The sequence below is a fragment of the Meriones unguiculatus genome, chromosome 9 (genome assembly GCF_030254825.1).
Source record: "Meriones unguiculatus strain TT.TT164.6M chromosome 9, Bangor_MerUng_6.1, whole genome shotgun sequence".
Taxonomy (NCBI): domain Eukaryota; kingdom Metazoa; phylum Chordata; class Mammalia; order Rodentia; family Muridae; genus Meriones; species Meriones unguiculatus.
Window position 1 is genome coordinate 52147988 of NC_083357.1, and position 17060 is coordinate 52165047.

At 54.3% G+C, this 17060-nt stretch overlaps 2 protein-coding genes and 1 long non-coding RNA gene across 3 annotated transcripts; 1 reads left to right on the forward strand and 2 right to left on the reverse strand.

Annotated features, from left to right (window-relative positions):
* Nucleotides 1-496: 496 nt before the first annotated feature.
* Nucleotides 497-5099, reverse strand: Rem2 (RRAD and GEM like GTPase 2). The gene is made up of 5 exons (XM_021639619.2): nt 4911-5099; nt 3358-3702; nt 3065-3138; nt 1840-2047; nt 497-1497 (listed from the first exon to the last, which is right to left on the reverse strand). The coding sequence occupies exons 1-5, from the start codon at nt 4987-4989 to the stop codon at nt 1202-1204; spliced, it is 1002 nt and encodes a 333-aa protein (XP_021495294.1). The 5' UTR covers nt 4990-5099; the 3' UTR covers nt 497-1201.
* On the forward strand, nt 1453-3117 carry LOC132656451 (uncharacterized). Its single transcript, XR_009594214.1, has 2 exons — nt 1453-1566; nt 1892-3117. It is a non-coding gene; the product is annotated as an uncharacterized LOC132656451 (long non-coding RNA).
* A 5613-nt stretch (nt 5100-10712) lies between the features above and the next one.
* Nucleotides 10713-16585, reverse strand: Lrp10 (LDL receptor related protein 10). The gene is made up of 7 exons (XM_021639618.2): nt 16110-16585; nt 15773-15817; nt 15062-15197; nt 13372-13562; nt 12247-13261; nt 11837-11966; nt 10713-11739 (listed from the first exon to the last, which is right to left on the reverse strand). Exons 1-7 carry the CDS (start codon nt 16144-16146, stop codon nt 11155-11157), a joined length of 2139 nt encoding a protein of 712 aa, XP_021495293.1. The 5' UTR covers nt 16147-16585; the 3' UTR covers nt 10713-11154.
* Between the last annotated feature and the right edge of the window lie 475 nt (nt 16586-17060).

Below are 17060 nucleotides of genomic sequence, written 5' to 3' on the forward strand. Positions count from 1 at the left end.
TCAAACTCATGGCTCAGGCAGCAGCAGGCGTGGGTGTCCCCAGGGGAGGCAGTGACAGCTTCAGTTCTCACACAGGCTTTGCAGGTGACAGCTGGAGCTGTGGGGCCCTGCCAGGGAAGGCAAAAGCCCACCCTGGCATGCCCCAGCTAACGGGCATCCCTGGCGGGCATCGCCTCCGCCCTGAACCAAGCCAAGTCAAAGCTGGCGACTCTGGAGCTCCCCACCAGGACCCTGCAGGATGGGAAGGACAAAGAACTGGGAGCCAGCGCTGGAGACTGGGACTCCTCTAGACCACTTCCAGGCCTGTTTCTCTCCAGATCTGTTGTCTCACTGTTGCCAAGTGCCTGCCCCAGGATCCAGCCAGCTCCATCTTTCCTAAAGATGCCTAGTCCTTGCTTCACAGGGCCTCCCAAGTTCTCCTGCCTGTAACAGAAGCTTCCCCTCACATCTTCTCTGGGAACCATCAGGACAGAAAGCCAAGATGAACACAGTGCAATAGAAAAAAAATTTTTTATTGGAAGGGGGAAAGGATGGCTCCTCGCTGGTGCCTTCTAGGCCCTGGCCAAAGGAGTTGCCAGCACTCAGCTCTACCTTAGGGCATCTAAATGCAGAAAGTCTGCCCACATCTTCACTTCAGTAACCTTAAAGGGGACGTGTCATAGTAGAATGGTAAATCAGAGTCCAATTTCAAGAATAGCTTCCAGGCCCGTTTTTGAAAGAAGTTCTTAAGAGCAAAGTGGACCAGGGCAGAGGATAAGAGAACGTTTTCAGTTATCTCTAAAGACTCAGCTCTGGGTTTTTACCTTTAAAAACTTGCTTAAAGGTAAGGCATGTTCAGAGTACCAAGGAAGTCAGCTTCCATCCAGGAGGCTACAAAGCACTTTCCCAGTACTAGCTTTTGGAGTCTCTTTCCAGGAGAGGTGGCTTCTTGCGAGTTAGTAATAACAATAAAAAAAAAAAAAACTACCTTGCAGCACGGATTTGTTCCCTGACTTGCAGGTCTTGAGGCGTTGTGAGTGGTTGGCTTTCAGCCCAGGCGTGCCGGTGGTGGTGGTGAACCTACCAGGCACCCGGCCCCGCCTCCCGCTCACACCAGGGCATCCTGGGTATTTTTGGTTTCCTAGACGGACAGGAGTGGGGTGAGGGGGCGAGCGGAGGGCACGGTGACCATGGCGACTGCAGTGACCATGGCGACCGCGGCTCAGAGCACGGAGAGGTCGTGACATGACCTGGAGCGTTGCTTGAAGAACTTGGCGTTGCGAGGCACCAGGTTGGCGAGGAAGCGCTTGGCCTTCTTGGTGAGGCTCTCGCGGCGTGTGGGCGGTGCGGGGCCGTCGGGGCTGCCAGGCTCGGGTCGCTGGCCCCCGGCGTGACCCCGGGCCCGCCGCAGCCTGATCTGGCGCACGGCGCCCTCGAAGAGCTCACGAGTGTTGTGGTGCAGCGCGGCGGAAGTCTCGATGTGCTTGCAGCTCAGCGTCCCGGCCAGATGGCGACCCTCTGCAGGAAGGAAGCCGCTCAGGTGCCTGCTGGGCAGCTTTGCCCTTGCCTAGAGTGGGCCTTGCACAGGTGGGGCGGGAGATGGGGGTGGGACCACCGAATCCCAACTCACAGCTGGGCTGGGATCCTATGGCTGAGGTGCGAAAGAGAGGGCAAAGTGCCCAGGAAGGCTAGTGAGGACCCCAGAAGCTGGGTAGTGGGGCTCTTCCCTGACCCAGGTTCTAAATGCAAGAGCTCATGCACCAATGCAGGGCGGGGGGCGGGGGGAGGCTTCCCGGGGAAGAGTGACATTTAAAGTCAGCTCTTGAGATTTCAAGTACAGAATGGGTTCAGGATACACACCCTCCAGAGATACCTCCCGGGACCGCGCCAGATCGCTCTTGTTTCCAACAAGGATGACAGGTAGGTCGTGGTGGGGCCTCCCAGCCCGGAGCCGAAGAAGGGTTTCTGGAACTTTGGAGAAGCTTCGTCGATCCGTGACTGAGAAGACGATGAGAAAGGCATCCCCCGTCTGAAGGCAGTGGTCCTGCAGCCATCCTCCTGCGTCTCCCTAGCAGACGAGCAGAGAACCATAAAATGCCAGGACTGGAGGCATAGCCTGGAACCTGCAGCTCAGCCACCAGTAATTTGACTTGCTTAGGACCGGAAGCTAGTGAATGGCAGAATGCCAACAGCCAGGGACCTTGCGGAGGATGGAGAAGTTAGTGATGTGAGCCCCGCGTGGGAGAATTGGGGAAATAGGATTTCAGAGTAGGTTAACCATCTACTTTCTTAGATGTAAGCCCTTGGTTTGGGAGGATGTTATTCAGGAATATGGAAGGACTGGGGATGGAGAGCACAACTGGGAGAAGGCTGGCCTGGTATGAGTGCAGAGAGGCCAGCATATTGTGAGCCCCACGCAGCAGGCTAAGGCAAGCAGAGGGTTGTGAGTTCTAGGCCAGTGTGGACTACAGTGAGACCCTGTTCCCCAACATAAAGAGCTAAAAATTAAAACAAACACAATTTAGCCTCTTCTTTCTATACAGTAATATTATGTTCTTTTTAAATTAAAAAAAAATTTTTTTTTTTTTTTTGGCTCTCCTGGACTAGCTTTGTAGACCAGGCTGGCCTCGAACTCACAGAGATCCGCCTGCCTCTGCCTCCCTGAATGCTGGGAGTGGCATGCTCTACTGCTCCCAACTGTAACATTATGTTGAAGTGTTCTGAAGCCCCACATCCTTTTACTGGTTGTATAGAGCCCTTTGTCCTTTCATATCAGACTTCCAGGCTGACGTATGCATGCGTGGGTCAATTTCTGTGGGTTTAACCTGACTTGAAGCTGAAGGGTTTGTCAAATTCAGATTCGAACTGTTCTCTGAGCCAAGAGGTCCCAGAACAATGGTGGGTATCCCAACCATGAGCCATGACAGGCATGCCACGGCCGGCCTTCTCTCCTTGAGAGGCGGCGATGCAAAGTCATGTTCTAACCACTGTTGGGCCAGGATCGGTGATGCCAGCAGCTTCAGCCAGACGGCCCCTCCCAAGTCCCTGCCGCTTCACCTGCTCACCGCCACGTCCTCATCCTCACCTGCTCCCAGATGTCATAAACAATTAAAGTCACTTCTTCTTTGTCCACCATGATTCGTCTCTCATAGGTGTCCTCTGTTGGGAAAGGGAATGAAATGTAAGAGGAGGCTCCCCAACCCTTGTGAGAGCTGGCATCAGGATCTCGTACAGCCCCCAACATAGGGAATCTCCTCCAGGGAGACTCCCACAGAAAGCACTGGAGAAACTGCTCTCGGAGTCTCTCCTCCAGGAACTGTTCACCCCAGAAACACTCTCATCTTTGATGAGAGCCCTGAACAGTGCCCCCCCAAATACCTGAGTTCTCCATCTCATGAGCACTGTCTCCCTCGAGACCTCCAAAAGTGCCTGCTAGCGTGCTCTTGCCCACGCCACTCTCCCCCACCAGCATGACCTTAAAGACGCCATCTTTTTGGGCAAGGGCTGCATCCCCTGAGCCCAAGGAGTCAGAGGAGCCAGAGGATGAGGCCTGAGGCGGCCAGTCAAGTTCGTCTACAGCTTGGGCCCGCCGCAGCTGGTGTTTGTAGGGCACAGGCATACTCCCTCTTCGTCTGGGGACCCCAGGGGCGGGAGGTGGCCCACTCCGGTCCAACTCTGCCAGCAGTTTCTCTGGCTTCTGTTTCAAAAATGTAGTATCTGCTTCTAAAGAGGGAGAGAAGAGAAAGCCATGAGTGAGGTATATCTAGGCATCCAATGAGAGGCTAATTCTAGCTGCTTCGTCAGAGGCCAAGCTAAAGACCATGACCCCCCCCACAAAAACAAACAAACAAACAAAAAAAAAAAACAAAAAAAAACAACTGAGGTTCATTGGTTCAGCCTCAGGTGCTAACATTGTCCTGAAGCCCAAAGCGATGAACTTTCAAGGAACAGGCATGATGGCTTTTCCGTGCTGATCCTAGCTACAACCAGTTCAAAACTTGTGTCAAGTGAGGGAGGCACTTGTGCGAGGGGTCACACACCACTCACACCTTACACTGACACGGGCACACCCTTATACTAGGTGTCAGGCTTAGTGGGTTGGGAAGCTATCTTTCCACTAATGGGCCCTGCCTCCTATTGCTTCCTGCACCTCAGTCCCCAAACTGTGAGCCGCCGCTGGCAGGTGTAGGCAGAATCTGAAACTTTGCCTTATTTCTAGGTCTGGGGGAGGGGGAGGGGCCTGGAGAAGGGGAGTGTACTGTCTCCTGTGTCCTCCTGGTAAGTGCGTGAGCATCTCGTCGGCGCATGTTCGTGTGTGTGTGTGTGTGTGTGTGTGTGTGTGTGTGTGTGAAAGAGAGAGAGAGTCCTCCTGGAATCTTGCCTGTCCCGGTGAGTGGGAGAATATTGTGATTGTGTTCACGGGGAGGTAGAGGTGGTGAGAGTGTGTATGGGAGGAGGGTGACAATTCAAGGGTTGGGGTAACTGGAGGAACAACAACAGACACAACAAAGGGGGATGGAGCGAGGCTATAAATAGCACAGGATCAATATTTGGCAGGCAGCCAAAGATGGAGCTAGAAGAAGCCCTCACAACAGGTCCCCAGGGAAGCCCCCTCAGCTGGAGACTCCCGGGTTTGTGGGCTGCTCCTTTCCTTCCCCCTTCCCTCCTGGCAGTCTCTGCCTATCAGGGATGAGGTTAACCTAGGGGCCAAGTGCCGGTTTCTCTCGCAAAGCCCTGGCAGTGTTGGGGGAGGGGGCACCTGGGCAGCTTCTCCCCTCCCCCTCGGCTGTCCAGACCTCAAAAGTGCAGGGGTCTCCCTGTCTGCATTTGCTCTTCCCTTCTCATCGAGCCCCCCGACACAGACCTTCCCACCAAAGGCTCAGCTCCCCCACCCATGGCTTCAGCCACATCCTACTCCGCTAAGTCCTCACCTGGTGTGGGGGTCCCTGGTGGGGAGGCCTGGTGGCTACTGGAAGAACAAAGTGCTGTGGTTTCTGTGTCCGTATCCATGTTGGTGTCAAGGTCTGTATGCCCCTGCGTGCATGTGCGAGCGCAGCCCAGCGGCTCACGGCACCGGCTCCTCACTCAGAAGCACTGTCAGCTTTTCCCTTTAAATACTGGCCCCCCCCCCCACTCCGTTCCCTCCCCCCCCAGACACCTGGGGAAATTGTCCCGCCTCCTGATGAGGTCACATATGCTAATGAGCAGTGATGTAAGCGGGATTCCCTCCTTCTGTCCCCCTCCTTTTTCTTTTGTGTCACTTCCCTCTGGGAGCTTTCCCTGCACTGGCAGAGCTTGGTGGGGACACAGCAGCAGTCAGAGGGGCAGAAAGAGAAGGGGTCAGAAGGCAAGTGTGCAGGAAGGGGGCTGCGGATCAAGGAGCTGAGAGTGGCAGGAGGCAGGGACTCCTGGAGCTACAGGACTTTTGCTCCCGGGTCCAAAGACTGTATGCTTTGTCTTTTGTTTCCAACCCCCATCCCACCTCCCACCGCCCAGCTTAGGGTGGGTGCTCAGTAGCTAAAAAGAGGGTGACAGACTGAGTAACTGGAAAGACAGGAAGAGACGGGTCAAGAGATGGCAAGGCTGGAGGACGGCCACCCTACAGTCTGTCTCCTTCACTCTGCCTCTTCTGGAGTAAGAGCTGCAAGAGTCCGCAGAGCTCTGAGGAAGCCTCTTTGTGCAGCTTCATTTTGCCGCTAGGTTGGCGCGGCCAGTGTTAATCTACGGGAAGCCAGAACAGGCAACTCCTTGACTGTGCTGGTCTGGCCGGCTCCCTTTTCTCTCAGGTTCCCACTCGCGTCAGCCTCCCTCCACACCCCCTAAGCAACCAGCTGCCTCTCCGCTTCGCCCTTCTCTGCCAAGTTCTCTCCGTGTTAACGCTCTCTTCCTTGTCATGACTAAGATTTAGAGTGTTTGGTGGGTGGCCTGTCCCTAAAGCATTCACGCAGGTGTCACTAGGATTCCTACTTTTTCCTTCCCAGTGCCAAGACAACCACCCGTTTCTACACAAAGCTGCTTGCCTTCTCTTAAATATCCACCGCCTTCTTTTACCGGTGATACAGTCTGCCATTCTCAGTGGACTTTTCCATGGAGGAAGCTGTTAATAACCCTGGGAATATGTGTAGGGCCACTTACCTGGAGATCAGCCCCGGGGCAGGCCCTGAAGGAGCTAACACACCCCCTGCACTAACACTGAGGAGCCTTCAGTCAGCAACCACAGCCTATGACTCTGGTTTGCTTCTCTGCTGCTGTGATAAAGCCCCAAAACAACCTTGGCTAACAAGGTGCAGTGCATCATGAGGGGAAGCCAAGACAGGAGGGGAAACTCAAGACAGGAGCATGGCCAGAGATTATGGAGGAACTCTGTCTACAGGATTGCTCAGCCACTTTTTTTTTTTTTTTTTTTAAATACAGTTCAGGCTCCTGCCCAGGATAGCACTGCCTACAGCACACACCAACTAGCAATCAAGAAAATGCCCCACAGACATGCCACAAGATCAGTCTGACAGAGGCAGTCCCTCAATTTAGGGTACCCCTCCCCAGGTGTGTCGCTTTGACAACTGAAGCTAATGTGACACTTATTTTATTCACAAGTTTGCTTTATGAAGTATATTCTGGCACAGGAAAATGAACAGAGCAGTGACCTTGGTAGCTGTGGATTTCTACGAGAGGCTGTAGACCAGGCTGGCCTTGAGCTCAGAGATCCACCTGCCTCTGTCTCCCAAGTGCTGAGATTAAAGGCACGTGCCACCACTGCCAGGCACCTTTTGGAAAGTTTTGTATTTCACATTTATCTCTATGTGTGTATGAGTGTGTACATCATATGTATACAGATGCCTGCAGAGGCCAGAAGAAGGTGTCAAATCCGGTGGGGCTGGAGCTATTGGCAGGTGTGATGAGTGCACACTCAGGTCCTCTGGAAGACCAGCAACCACTCTTAACCTCTGAGCCACCTCTCCAGCCCCTCCCCCCGGTCCCCACCGTGTACGTGTTCATGTGTGTGTGTGTGTGAGTGTGTGAGAGAGAATCTTAACTATGGTAATTCTGGAACTGTGTTCCCCACGCTGTCCTTGAACTCCTGGTAATTCTTTTGCCTCAGCTTCCGGAGTGCTGGGGTTACACAGGTACCACCATGTCTGGATGGTTTTTTTTCACTTTTTTTCTGTGTGTGTATGTGTATGGACAAATGTATGCAGCTTCACTCATGTAGAGAAAGGTCAGAGGACAACTTGGGAGCTGCTCTCTCCTTCCACTGTGTGGCTAGTGGGTACTGAGCTCAGGCTGTCAGGTCTGGGAGCAAGTGCCTTTAACAGTGAGCCAGCTCATCAGCCTTGTTTTTTTATTTTTAAGCTTTATTTATTTATTATTTATACAGTGTTCTGCCTGGATGTGTGCCTTCAGGCAAGCAAGGGACACCAGATCTCAAAGGTGGTTGGGAGCCATCATGTGGTTGCTGAGAATTGAACTCGGAACCTTTGGAAGAGCAGCCAGTGCTCTTAACCTCTGAGCCATCTCTCCAGCCACCCCCCCACTTGATTGTCTTTTATAATTTTATTATTTTTTGAAGTTCGGTTGATCATATCCAAGACATCACACATGTAAGATAAGCCTGATGCCAGAGACACTTCTCTACCTCTGTTTTTGAAGTTTAAATTGTGAAAGTAGTCGGGCACGGCGGCATGTCTGTAATCTCCCTAGGCCAGCGGCCATCAACCTTCCTAATGGACCACCCTTTGATACAGTTCCTTATGTTGTGGGGACCCCAACCATAAAATAATTTTTGTTGATGCTTCCTAACTGTAATTTTGCTGCTATGCAGAATGTAAATATCTGCATTTGCTTTTTCTGATGGTCTTAGGCAACCCCTGGGAGAGGGTCGCTCAGATCCCACGGGGTCTCCACCCACAGCTTGAGAACAGATGCTCCAGAGGGTGAGGCAGGATTTCGGAGTTGGAAGACCAAGGCTGGCCTATCCAGCAAGATTCTGTCTCAGAAGTAAACTTAGAAAACATCCTAAAGACGTAAGCTTTCCTCATCTGCAAAACTCAAGGGCTTGGATTCATTTCTTTTATACTACATGAGTCAAAAGCTGCAGACCCTGGCAAGTTTCCCACTGGGACTCTGTCCCACCCCCTTCCAGTCTTGGACCACAGGAGCCTCGGGTGTTTCACTTTGAACAGTCCTCCCCATTGTCACACTGAGAGGGGGCTAGAAGTTTCTACGCTGCATCCCCAGCCCAACCCTTACTTTCTCACTCCCTTCTAAGGGTCTTCTGCGTGTCCGCACATCCGAGACTGGGCCCCTCAGTGGTACTGTTCCACAGCATTTAAATGGACATACGCTGTACTTTGAATCTAGACTATGCCTCAGAGGTTTTGTTGTACTTTGAAGCAGTGGGGCTTAGTGGGATGTGTACCTCTGTCCTGGCAAGTTTTATGTCAGCTTGACACAAGCTGGAGTCATCTGAAAGGAGGAAACCTCAGTCGAGAAAATGCCTTGCTAAGATCCAGCTATAGATGGGGTTGGGGATTTAGTTCAGTGATAGAGTGCTTGCCCAGCAAGGCCAATGCCCCGGGTTCAGGCCTCGGACTGGGAGTGGGGTTGGGGCTGGGAGAGTCCAGCTGTAGGGTATTTTCTTAATTAGTGATTGACAGGGAAGGGCCCAGTCCATTGCGGGTGGGGCAGTCCTTGGGCTCATGGTCCTGGACTCTAAGAAAGCAGGCTGAACAAGCCCCTAAGCAGGACCCCTCCACGGCCTCTGCATCAGCTCCTATCACGAGGTTTCAGCCCTGCTTTTGTTCCTGTCCTGACTTTCTCCAATGATGAACAGCAACATGTAAGCTGAATAAACCCTTTCCTCTCCAAGTTGCTTTTAGTTATCATGGTGTTTTACCACTGCAGTGGTTACCGTAGCTAGGACAGCCCCCAAGATGAACGTGGCACCCTGGCCTCTTCCTTCTCCCCTACAGTTCATATCATCAATCATCTTATTACGTCTTGAGTTTCTGCCATGATGTGGTGCTCCCTGCACTAAGCAGCATCATAGAGCAAAAATCTCCAGAACTGTTAGCCAAAGGTCTTGCTTTGTACCTTGGGCTGGAATTGAACTCATGACAATCCTGCCTCAGCCTTTGTTGTATGGTCCACAGGCCTACCTCCACCTTCTTTTTGTAAGCTGTTGTCTCTGTTTGCTACAGTAGCAGTAACCCTATTTTCCCCCCTTGGGCAAAGTAAACTTGAGCTGTTGGTAGAGTGCATGCCTAAATGTATTAGTCAGGGTTCTCTAGAGGCACTAGCCAAGCTGACAGCCCAGATTAGCCATTAATCAGACCTACAGGCACAAAGCCCTGCCTTCAATCCCCGGTACTGTATAAAACTGGTATGGTGTTACATGCCTTTAACTCCAGTACTTGGTGGGCCTGAGATAGTCCAAAAAAAAAAAAAAAAAAAAAAAAAAGGAAACCTCAGTGATTGAATCTGTTTCCCTATATTGTCTGTGCAAGGTCCGTTTCCTTTCCCAACAAGCCTGGAGTTCCAGTGTGGCTGACAAAAGGAAAGTTCCTGCTTGCACCACAACAGGATAAACCATGTACAATGACCTGCAAGGGCTGGCCTCTCTACTGGACTCCTGTTTTCTAGTGTTTCGGCCAACATGATGATGTCTCCCAATCAGGAGCCCAAACACCGTAATCTCTGTCCACACTGCAGATGTCCTGGGAAGGGAAAGGCCTGGAGGTGCAGGGATTAAGGTGTCAACAGGCTCTGGGAGATGCAGCCATGGAGGTGAAGGAGTGCCAGCCTCCCTTCTTTCTCTTCTCTCTTTGGAGACAGTGTCTCCCTGTGTAGCTGTCCTGGAACTCACTCTGAAAGCTGGACCACTTTTACTTGAAGGGTCCAAGGATTCTCTGTGGGAAGAAGGGTCCAAAGGGAGAAGTGTGATATCCTGGCAGCAATCTCTGGCGAGGGTGAGGTCAAAGTTTAGTGTTTCCTTGATCCAAGTTGTTGAGGGTCCTAAGAGGGGAACTTGGGGAGGCCAGTTCCCCGGGGACTGAAACTCTGGGGCAGCTTCCGTCATCAGTCAGAGTTCCAACATTTCTCCAACTAATTCCCTTCAGCTCCAACTGCTGCTTGGGCTCCACCGAGGTTGGGTCTAGCCTCCATGTTTAATCTGCTTGCCCTGCCTAGAATTCTGCTTACTGCTGACAGCATGGTTGAGAACTCAGTTTGAGAAGACCCCTTATATTTGGGCAGTTGGGCTAACACTTTCATAAACCTCAAACTGACTTTCCTTCCGCTTTTCTACCTGCTTTGAAAGGCCTAGGTGGAGACCTCACCTCTCTTGCCTAGCTGGGGTGGAGAGCAAGAGCAGCTCCTAGGAACAGACTGCTGCCGGGACCTGTGCTCTGAGAGTATTCCATAAACAGAACCTTTCCTGACCTCATGGCTCAGCGGCTGTCGGGCATGTGTCTGGCCTGTGAATTCAGGCTTGATGCTGAGCCCGATGTCAGTCAGTGTAGGGCTGGGCCCCAGTGAGTAAAGATGGAGGTGATTATTCCTCAGGGTTCCTTGCATGGTCCTGCCTTCTAAGAGGAGAGGCAGGCCGTTGAAAAATTCACAGAGGAAGGCAAAAGCAGAAGGCCGAGTCACAGCCTCTGGAGGAGCAAAGTGAGAGGCAGAGAAGGGCAGAGAAGGGCAGAGGCCGGGTGCAGGGTCACAGCTAATTTGGCAAGGGCTGAAATTTATAATTCTTTTATTATTCTTTTTCCTTGATTTTCCTGGACAATGATGCAGCTAAGGGACAAAACGCACTTGTGTTCTCTAAGAGGACCAGGCACCACAGAGATGGAGGCTGGCAAAACCATCGCCCTGGCCAAATCCTCCCCTTGGGGACTAGAAGATCTCCAGCTGACGACAGTCTGGAACGTAAGGCCACTTCTGGGTGGGGAGCTGGGAAGGGTGTAGTGTCCAAGCCCGTGCTCCTCTGCCACCTGGATAGCAGGATGGGCGGAGGGTGGTGGTGGAGGCGCTAGTCCTACACAGAAGACGCTCCCAGTGGACTCTCTCCCTGCCTGAGGGACACCTAACATTCTGCGCTACATACATCAGTGGGGGAAGCTGAGCCACTTCCAAAGATCATAGCCATTGTGTCCAGAGCCCCAAAAGTGCCAGGCGCCCTCAGGCAAGCAGTGGTTCATCCTCTGCCTCGACCACCCACACCTCTGGCTCGGCCAGTGGCAGTAACAGTACATCGTCCTCATCCTCTGGGGCCAAGCCTGTTGTGTGAGGTCCAGCTGGGGTCCAGGTGGGTCCTGGGGACCACAGGCTGGGCAGGAGGCGGCCCCGTAGGACCTGTACAACTCCAGACAACAGTGACGGTTCTACAGGCACTGAGGGGAGTGGCCCTGGAGGCTCAGTGACAGCAGCAAGGGCTGGAAGTGTGCTTGGGGTTGGGATGGGGGCCTTGATGGGTAGCGGAGGAGCCTGCTCCCCGTCCTGGCCCCCGACTGCCCCACCTTCACAGGCTTGGCCTGTGCTGTCATCCAGGGCCTCAGAGGGAACAGAAGGTGTGACCTGGGATCTGGTCTCAGGGGCCCGAGCTGGGGTATTGGTTCGAGGAAGCAGACCCCAACGACGGAGACGGCGAACCAGACGACGAACAGAGCGGCCCCGTTGGCGTCGGCGGCCCCCTGAAGGGCCCCCTGGGGTCATATCTTGGCGTAAGATCTGGAGCAGAGAACGTAGGTTCCCCAGCACAGAGTTCTGCAAGGAGAAGAGGCAGACATCAGAGTTGGGGGCCGGATGGCTAGGCAGGAGACAAGGCTGGCGCCACGGGCCCAAGGTGGGAGGAATGACTTACATCATTAGGGTTCTCTGTGGGGAAGTCTTCCACAGGTGGGATGGCACCCTGAGCAATGAGCTGCCCGTAGGAAGGGGGTGCCTGCTGCTGCACGATCTCGGCCTCCATTCGGGAGAGCGGAGCAAAGATGCTAGAAGGAAGGAGGGAGGGCCGCCCAGTCAACAGCCCCTCCCAAGGACTCCCAGTCAGCCCGGAAGGCCTCTTCCCTCCAGACCCACACCAGGGCAGATGGAGTGTGCCATGTCCCATGCCTTGGTTCAAAATCATACCCCTTCCTTCCTAGAGGCTGTTCTCACAAGCTGAGCACAGGAAGCACTCCTCAGGGTGGGCCTGCCCAGGCTCCAGGAACCGGAGGGCCCCACCTCACCCTCAGTTCCCTCTCCTCTGAAGCCTGCCCCATCCTGACTGACCTGTATTCCTGGGTGCGAATGGCATAGAGTTTGCAGGTGCAGCCCAGGGCGATGACCAGCAACAGGCCGCACACGAGGCTGCCGATGACGGCCGCTGTGATGACTTTCCGGGGCAGGGCGTAGGAGCAATCCCACTCATCGCTGCCATCCGTACAGTCCGGCTGGCCGTCACACACCCACGTCTCATACACACACTTCTCATCCCGGCACCGGAAGTTGCCGGGCTGGCAATGCCGGCAGCGCCTCTCGTCGGCCCCATCCGCACAGAACGTCTGGTAGTTGCAGCGGTCAGCAGGCAGGTAGCAGGCTGTGGCCCCAGGGGTGCCAGCAGCTCCACAGGGGAAGTGCCCCGGTGGGCAGCCGGGGCAACCCTCCTCGTCCGTGCCATCGGCACAGTCCCACGAGCCATCGCAGCGCTGTGCCTCACTGTAGCAGCGCTCACCTAGGTTCTCGCCAGCCCCCAGGCCTGAGCCCAAGCCACAGGGTCTGTCCCAAGGTAGACAGTAGCCCCGAACATGGTAGGTAGCATTAAAGCCCCGGCCACTGCTCCAGGCAACTGTGTGGTAGGACACAACAGCCTGACCAGACAGGGTCTCCACAGTGACAGCCTTGCCATTGCTGAAGTGTGTGAGACTGCGTAGCAGCCGAGGGGTCTCCGGGGGCCCAGGGCCATCATACACGTGCACCGCATCTCCATAGCCCAAGTCTAGGGCTGTGAAGCGCACTGCCAGCCTCCGGCCATCATGGGGGTCTAGCAGCCACAGGCAGGACTGTGGGTGGGAGACTGAGGGCAGGTGTGAATATCCAGGGGAGGAAAAGACGCCGTAAAAGTCCTCCAAGGTAAGATTGCAGGGCAGAGTTGCAGGGGCTGGGTTCAGGTTAGAGAACGGATCTGAGCTGCAACCTGCCTCGTCGGAGCCGTCGCCACAGGCATCAATCCCGTCACAGCGCTGGGCAGCAGGCACACAGCGGTGGTTCAGGCACTGGAACTCTTCCTGAAGGCACAGCAGCCAATCTGCAGAGGCATCATAGAGACTGGGAAGCAGAACTCCCAGCACCCTCGTCTCTTCCCTGGGACTCCCACTCCTGCTCTACTGGCCCCAGGGCGCTCCTTGTTTAGCCTACCTTGACTATAAGACAGCAAAAAGCCCTGGCCCATGGGTGCTCTGGCCCCAGCATAGCTGTATGTAATGGTCACATTGCCCCCTGGCAGCTGCAAAGGGCTGGCAGGAGCCTCACACAGGGAGACCAGTGGCTGGAGAGGGGAGTGCAGGGTCAAATGCTCTGAGCCACAGGCCAGGTGCAGCTTCTGGAACCTACAAGGCACAGAAGAGCAAGAGATGAGATGCGCTGGAGTTTTGCTCACTCCCTTGATGACAGGTGCCTGGTAGCCCAGGAAGTACAAATACTGCCTTACCCAGCCAATCCTTTGGCAGTTAATAGAATCAACAGGGAAGGTTCCAACAGAGGCACCATCAGACCACAGGCCCTTTCCTAAAACCCTCTGAGAGAATTGACTTGTGCTCAAGGACTGAGGTGAGACCAGGCGTGTTATTTTCCAGTTGCTATAACACCATCACTCAAGTGCAGTGCCCAGCAGTTAGCTGGCAGAATGTACCACAGTTCAACTAGCCACAACAGCTCAGCTCCACAGCCCACGAGGTAAAATCGGAGACAACCCATGGTGGTCCCCTGGGCTATAACAGCATCTTTTTATATTGTTCTCTCCTTTACACACTTTTCGGGATACATTCCTTGCTTTTGGGTTTTTTTGTTTGTTTGTTTTGTTTTGTTTTTCTGAGAGAGGGTTTCTCTGTGTAGCCCTGTCTTTCCTGGAACTCACTCTGTAGATTGGGCTGACCTTGAACTCACAGAGATCCACCTGCCTCTGCCTCCTGAGTGATGGGATTAAAGTCATACACCACCACCACCTAGCTCTGGGCAAATTCTTAGCAAGAGAAGTGTGTGTGAAGCAAAAAGCCATTTGACATGGGCCCCAAGGAGGAGACTCAGAATGTTAGCGAATTTGCGGTAAGGAGCTAGGATTATTGCTTAGAGGTGGAGTACTCTCACCTGGCACGTGTGAAGCCCTGAGTTGTGTCCCAGTAAACAAAATAAAAACAGCCCCCTCCCCCCCAAAAAAAAAGAAAGAAAGAAAGAAAAAAAAATCAATATTGGGCATAGTGACTTCACAGGAAACCTCAAAACTTGGGAGGATGAGATGGACCACAAGCTTAAGGCCAACCTGGGCTACACAGTGAAATTCCGTCTCAAAAGCAGCAAACAGAAAGAAAGGAGAGGAGAGCCAAGGGGAGGAGAGACATGAGGAGAGAAGGAAAGGGGAGAGAAGAGTGAAGATAGGAAGGAAGTGGAAAAAAAAAGGGTGGAGCAGAGCGATGCAGAAAGACAAACCTGCAGAAGGTTCGCTTTCTGGGGACTGGACTCAGGCCTTCCCCACACCCGGCGCAGTCTGCCCACCAATGAGTGTCTAATACAGTCCTCCCAGGGAGTGTCTAAGCTGATTGACAAGTAGGCCACGCATGCTATGGATTACTGGGCTCATCGTGAGTCTAGCTGAGCCCAGAGTAATTTCTAGAGTTGTTTAAAGATGGCCTGTGCCCAAGCTAAGCGCCCACTGCAGCCCAGCTTCAACCTGCCATCTCTCTGGCCCAGAAACCGAGTTTTCAGAGCACGCCCGGCCGAACCAAATTCCTATTCTTCTGCCGACAAAGATGAAAATACCACAGCAAAGTGATACATCCAAGGGAGAGGGAAGGGGCGGTACAGAGAAGCGGGGGCTTGCCTTGTCTCTCACCTGACAGTTACTGTCTGTTCCTTGCTGCCCAGAATGACCCAGGTGCAGTTGGCAGGGGAGCTGCGGCTGTCCCGGCCCAGGGGCCTCTGTAAAGTGCCCTGTACTTCCGAGAGCACTGCCGGGGGAGCCTCACAAGCTGGAGGAAGAAGGTGGGGACACTGGGATAGTCCTTTAAGATTCCACCCCGCACCAAGCTTGCTACCTCCGGATGCCTCAAGAGGGTACAGAAACTCCTGCCCACCACTTAAAGCCCACTGGGCCTGCCCTCCTTCCCTCCCTCCTCTCCATTTTTTTTTTTTAAATTTAGACAAAGTCTCTTAGGCTATCCTCAAAGTCACTATGTAGCTAAGGCTAGCCTTGAGCTGATCCTCCTGCCTCAGCCTCCCAAGTGCTGGGATTATAGGAGTCAGCCAGCCCCATCTCTTTTCCATATTCTTCATACTTCGTCTTAAATATTAACACCGTAAGTACCGTTAAGGTAGGCTTCGTGCCAGCCACAGGGCCTACAGTCAGAGGAAATACTGTTTCTACTCACTGGTTCATAACAACTGCCAGGTGTGAACTCACACTGGGCCTCAGTTTCCCCTTCTGCAAAATAATGGATGGTCCCTTTTCTAAAACTACAGTAGATCGGGGATCCAGGACAGAGTCTTTCTCTTGGATGTGTGTTCACTGCCATGCCCCAGAACCCTAGGAACTCCCTCTACTCACCAGAATTTGGAAAAGTGATCCGGTCTGAGCGGGCCAGAGCACCTCCTAGAGGGGGATCGAGAAAGGGCAACAGACTGAGTCACAAGTTTTCTTCACCTGGGCAACTCCAGCAGGAGGCCCATCTGAGACTTCCGGACAGTTTATAGGAAGGGGTAGAGGAGCCGGAAGGAGGGCAGTGACCTCGCCGAAAGGTCGCCTTCCCTGGCTGTGGGTGGGAGGGACGACGTGGGACAGCCGGAGAGGGGCCGAAGCTCGAAGAGGCTGCGGCCGCAGAAGGCGGGGGTCGTTCTGGAGGGCGCGGGACGGCGGGCACTGACACCGGGGCTGGGACTCTTACCGAGGAGGAGGAGGAGAAGGGGGAGGGCCGGTAGCATCCTGGGTCGAACAGGGGTGCCGGCAGGGTCCCGGGGCGCCGTGCGTCTACCTGGCAGCGGGCTCCGCAGGGCCGCCGGGCGGGGGCTGCATAGCCCCGGAGCGCCCCGGGCTCGGGGTACCACGGCTGGACGCACGGCGGAGCGGAATAGGGGCGACGCCTCTTGCCAACTTCAGAGTTGATCTCTCCTCACCCGTGCCCGGCCGTGCTCGCCCGCAAGGCCGCGAGCGTCCCGGCCAGGCCCGGCCGCACCTGCCGGGCTCGACGCTGCGTCCCCCACGGACCAAACTTTGTGGACTGTCCGTCCCCGACCCGGCGCGCGGCTCGGTCCCCGCGGCCCCCGGGGGAGCGGGACAGCGGCTTTGCACGGCTCGCGCTGCCGGCGGACCCCGGCCGAAGCCCAGCAGCCGCCGACGAGGGGCGCGGCCAGCCTGGCCCCACCCCTGCCAGTCACGGCGCGGCCCCGCCCACCCCGCTCAGCCCCTTTCCGGGTTACTTTGCAGTCGGGCTCCGGCTAGCTGCGTGCCCGCCGCCGGCGTTGTTTCTCGGACGCGTCCTGTCAGAGGATGTCTGCTTCGTTAAGTGTTAACTGTTAAGTGTCTCCGGGCCCTCACATTTTCAGTACTTTTTCTTGACCCAGCGCCCGAGGTCCAGCGGCGCTTCTGGCAGTAGACATTTACTGAACCAATTACCAGGCGCTATTGTAATTATCGGTTACAGTGTTTATTCATCGCTCCCGCCCCCGCCCCAGCTTGGGAAACTGACACTTCCTGTAGGCTGAGACGCCGTAAGATCGCAACAAATGGTAAATACATAATATTGCTTCATCACTTGCTGGTTCTGTGAACTTGAGGAAAGTACTCGGTTCAGCAGAGCTGTAAAATTGAGGTTCGCGATAGCGCAGCTCCCTCCGAG

Coding starts and splice junctions, on each gene's coding strand:
- Rem2 (XM_021639619.2), bottom strand. CDS start 4,989: ATGGATACGGACACAGAAACCACAGCACTTTGTTCTTCCAGTAGCCAC. Junction 3,703..4,910: donor ACCAGGGACCCCCACACCAG/GTGAGGACTTAG, acceptor CTCCCTCTTTAG/AAGCAGATACTACATTTTTG. Junction 3,139..3,357: donor TCATGAGATGGAGAACTCAG/GTATTTGGGGGG, acceptor CTTTCCCAACAG/AGGACACCTATGAGAGACGA.
- Lrp10 (XM_021639618.2), bottom strand. CDS start 16,146: ATGCTACCGGCCCTCCCCCTTCTCCTCCTCCTCCTCG. Junction 13,262..13,371: donor TTTGCTGTCTTATAGTCAAG/GTAGGCTAAACA, acceptor ATGCCTCTGCAG/ATTGGCTGCTGTGCCTTCAG. Junction 11,740..11,836: donor CCACAGAGAACCCTAATGAT/GTAAGTCATTCC, acceptor TTCTCCTTGCAG/AACTCTGTGCTGGGGAACCT.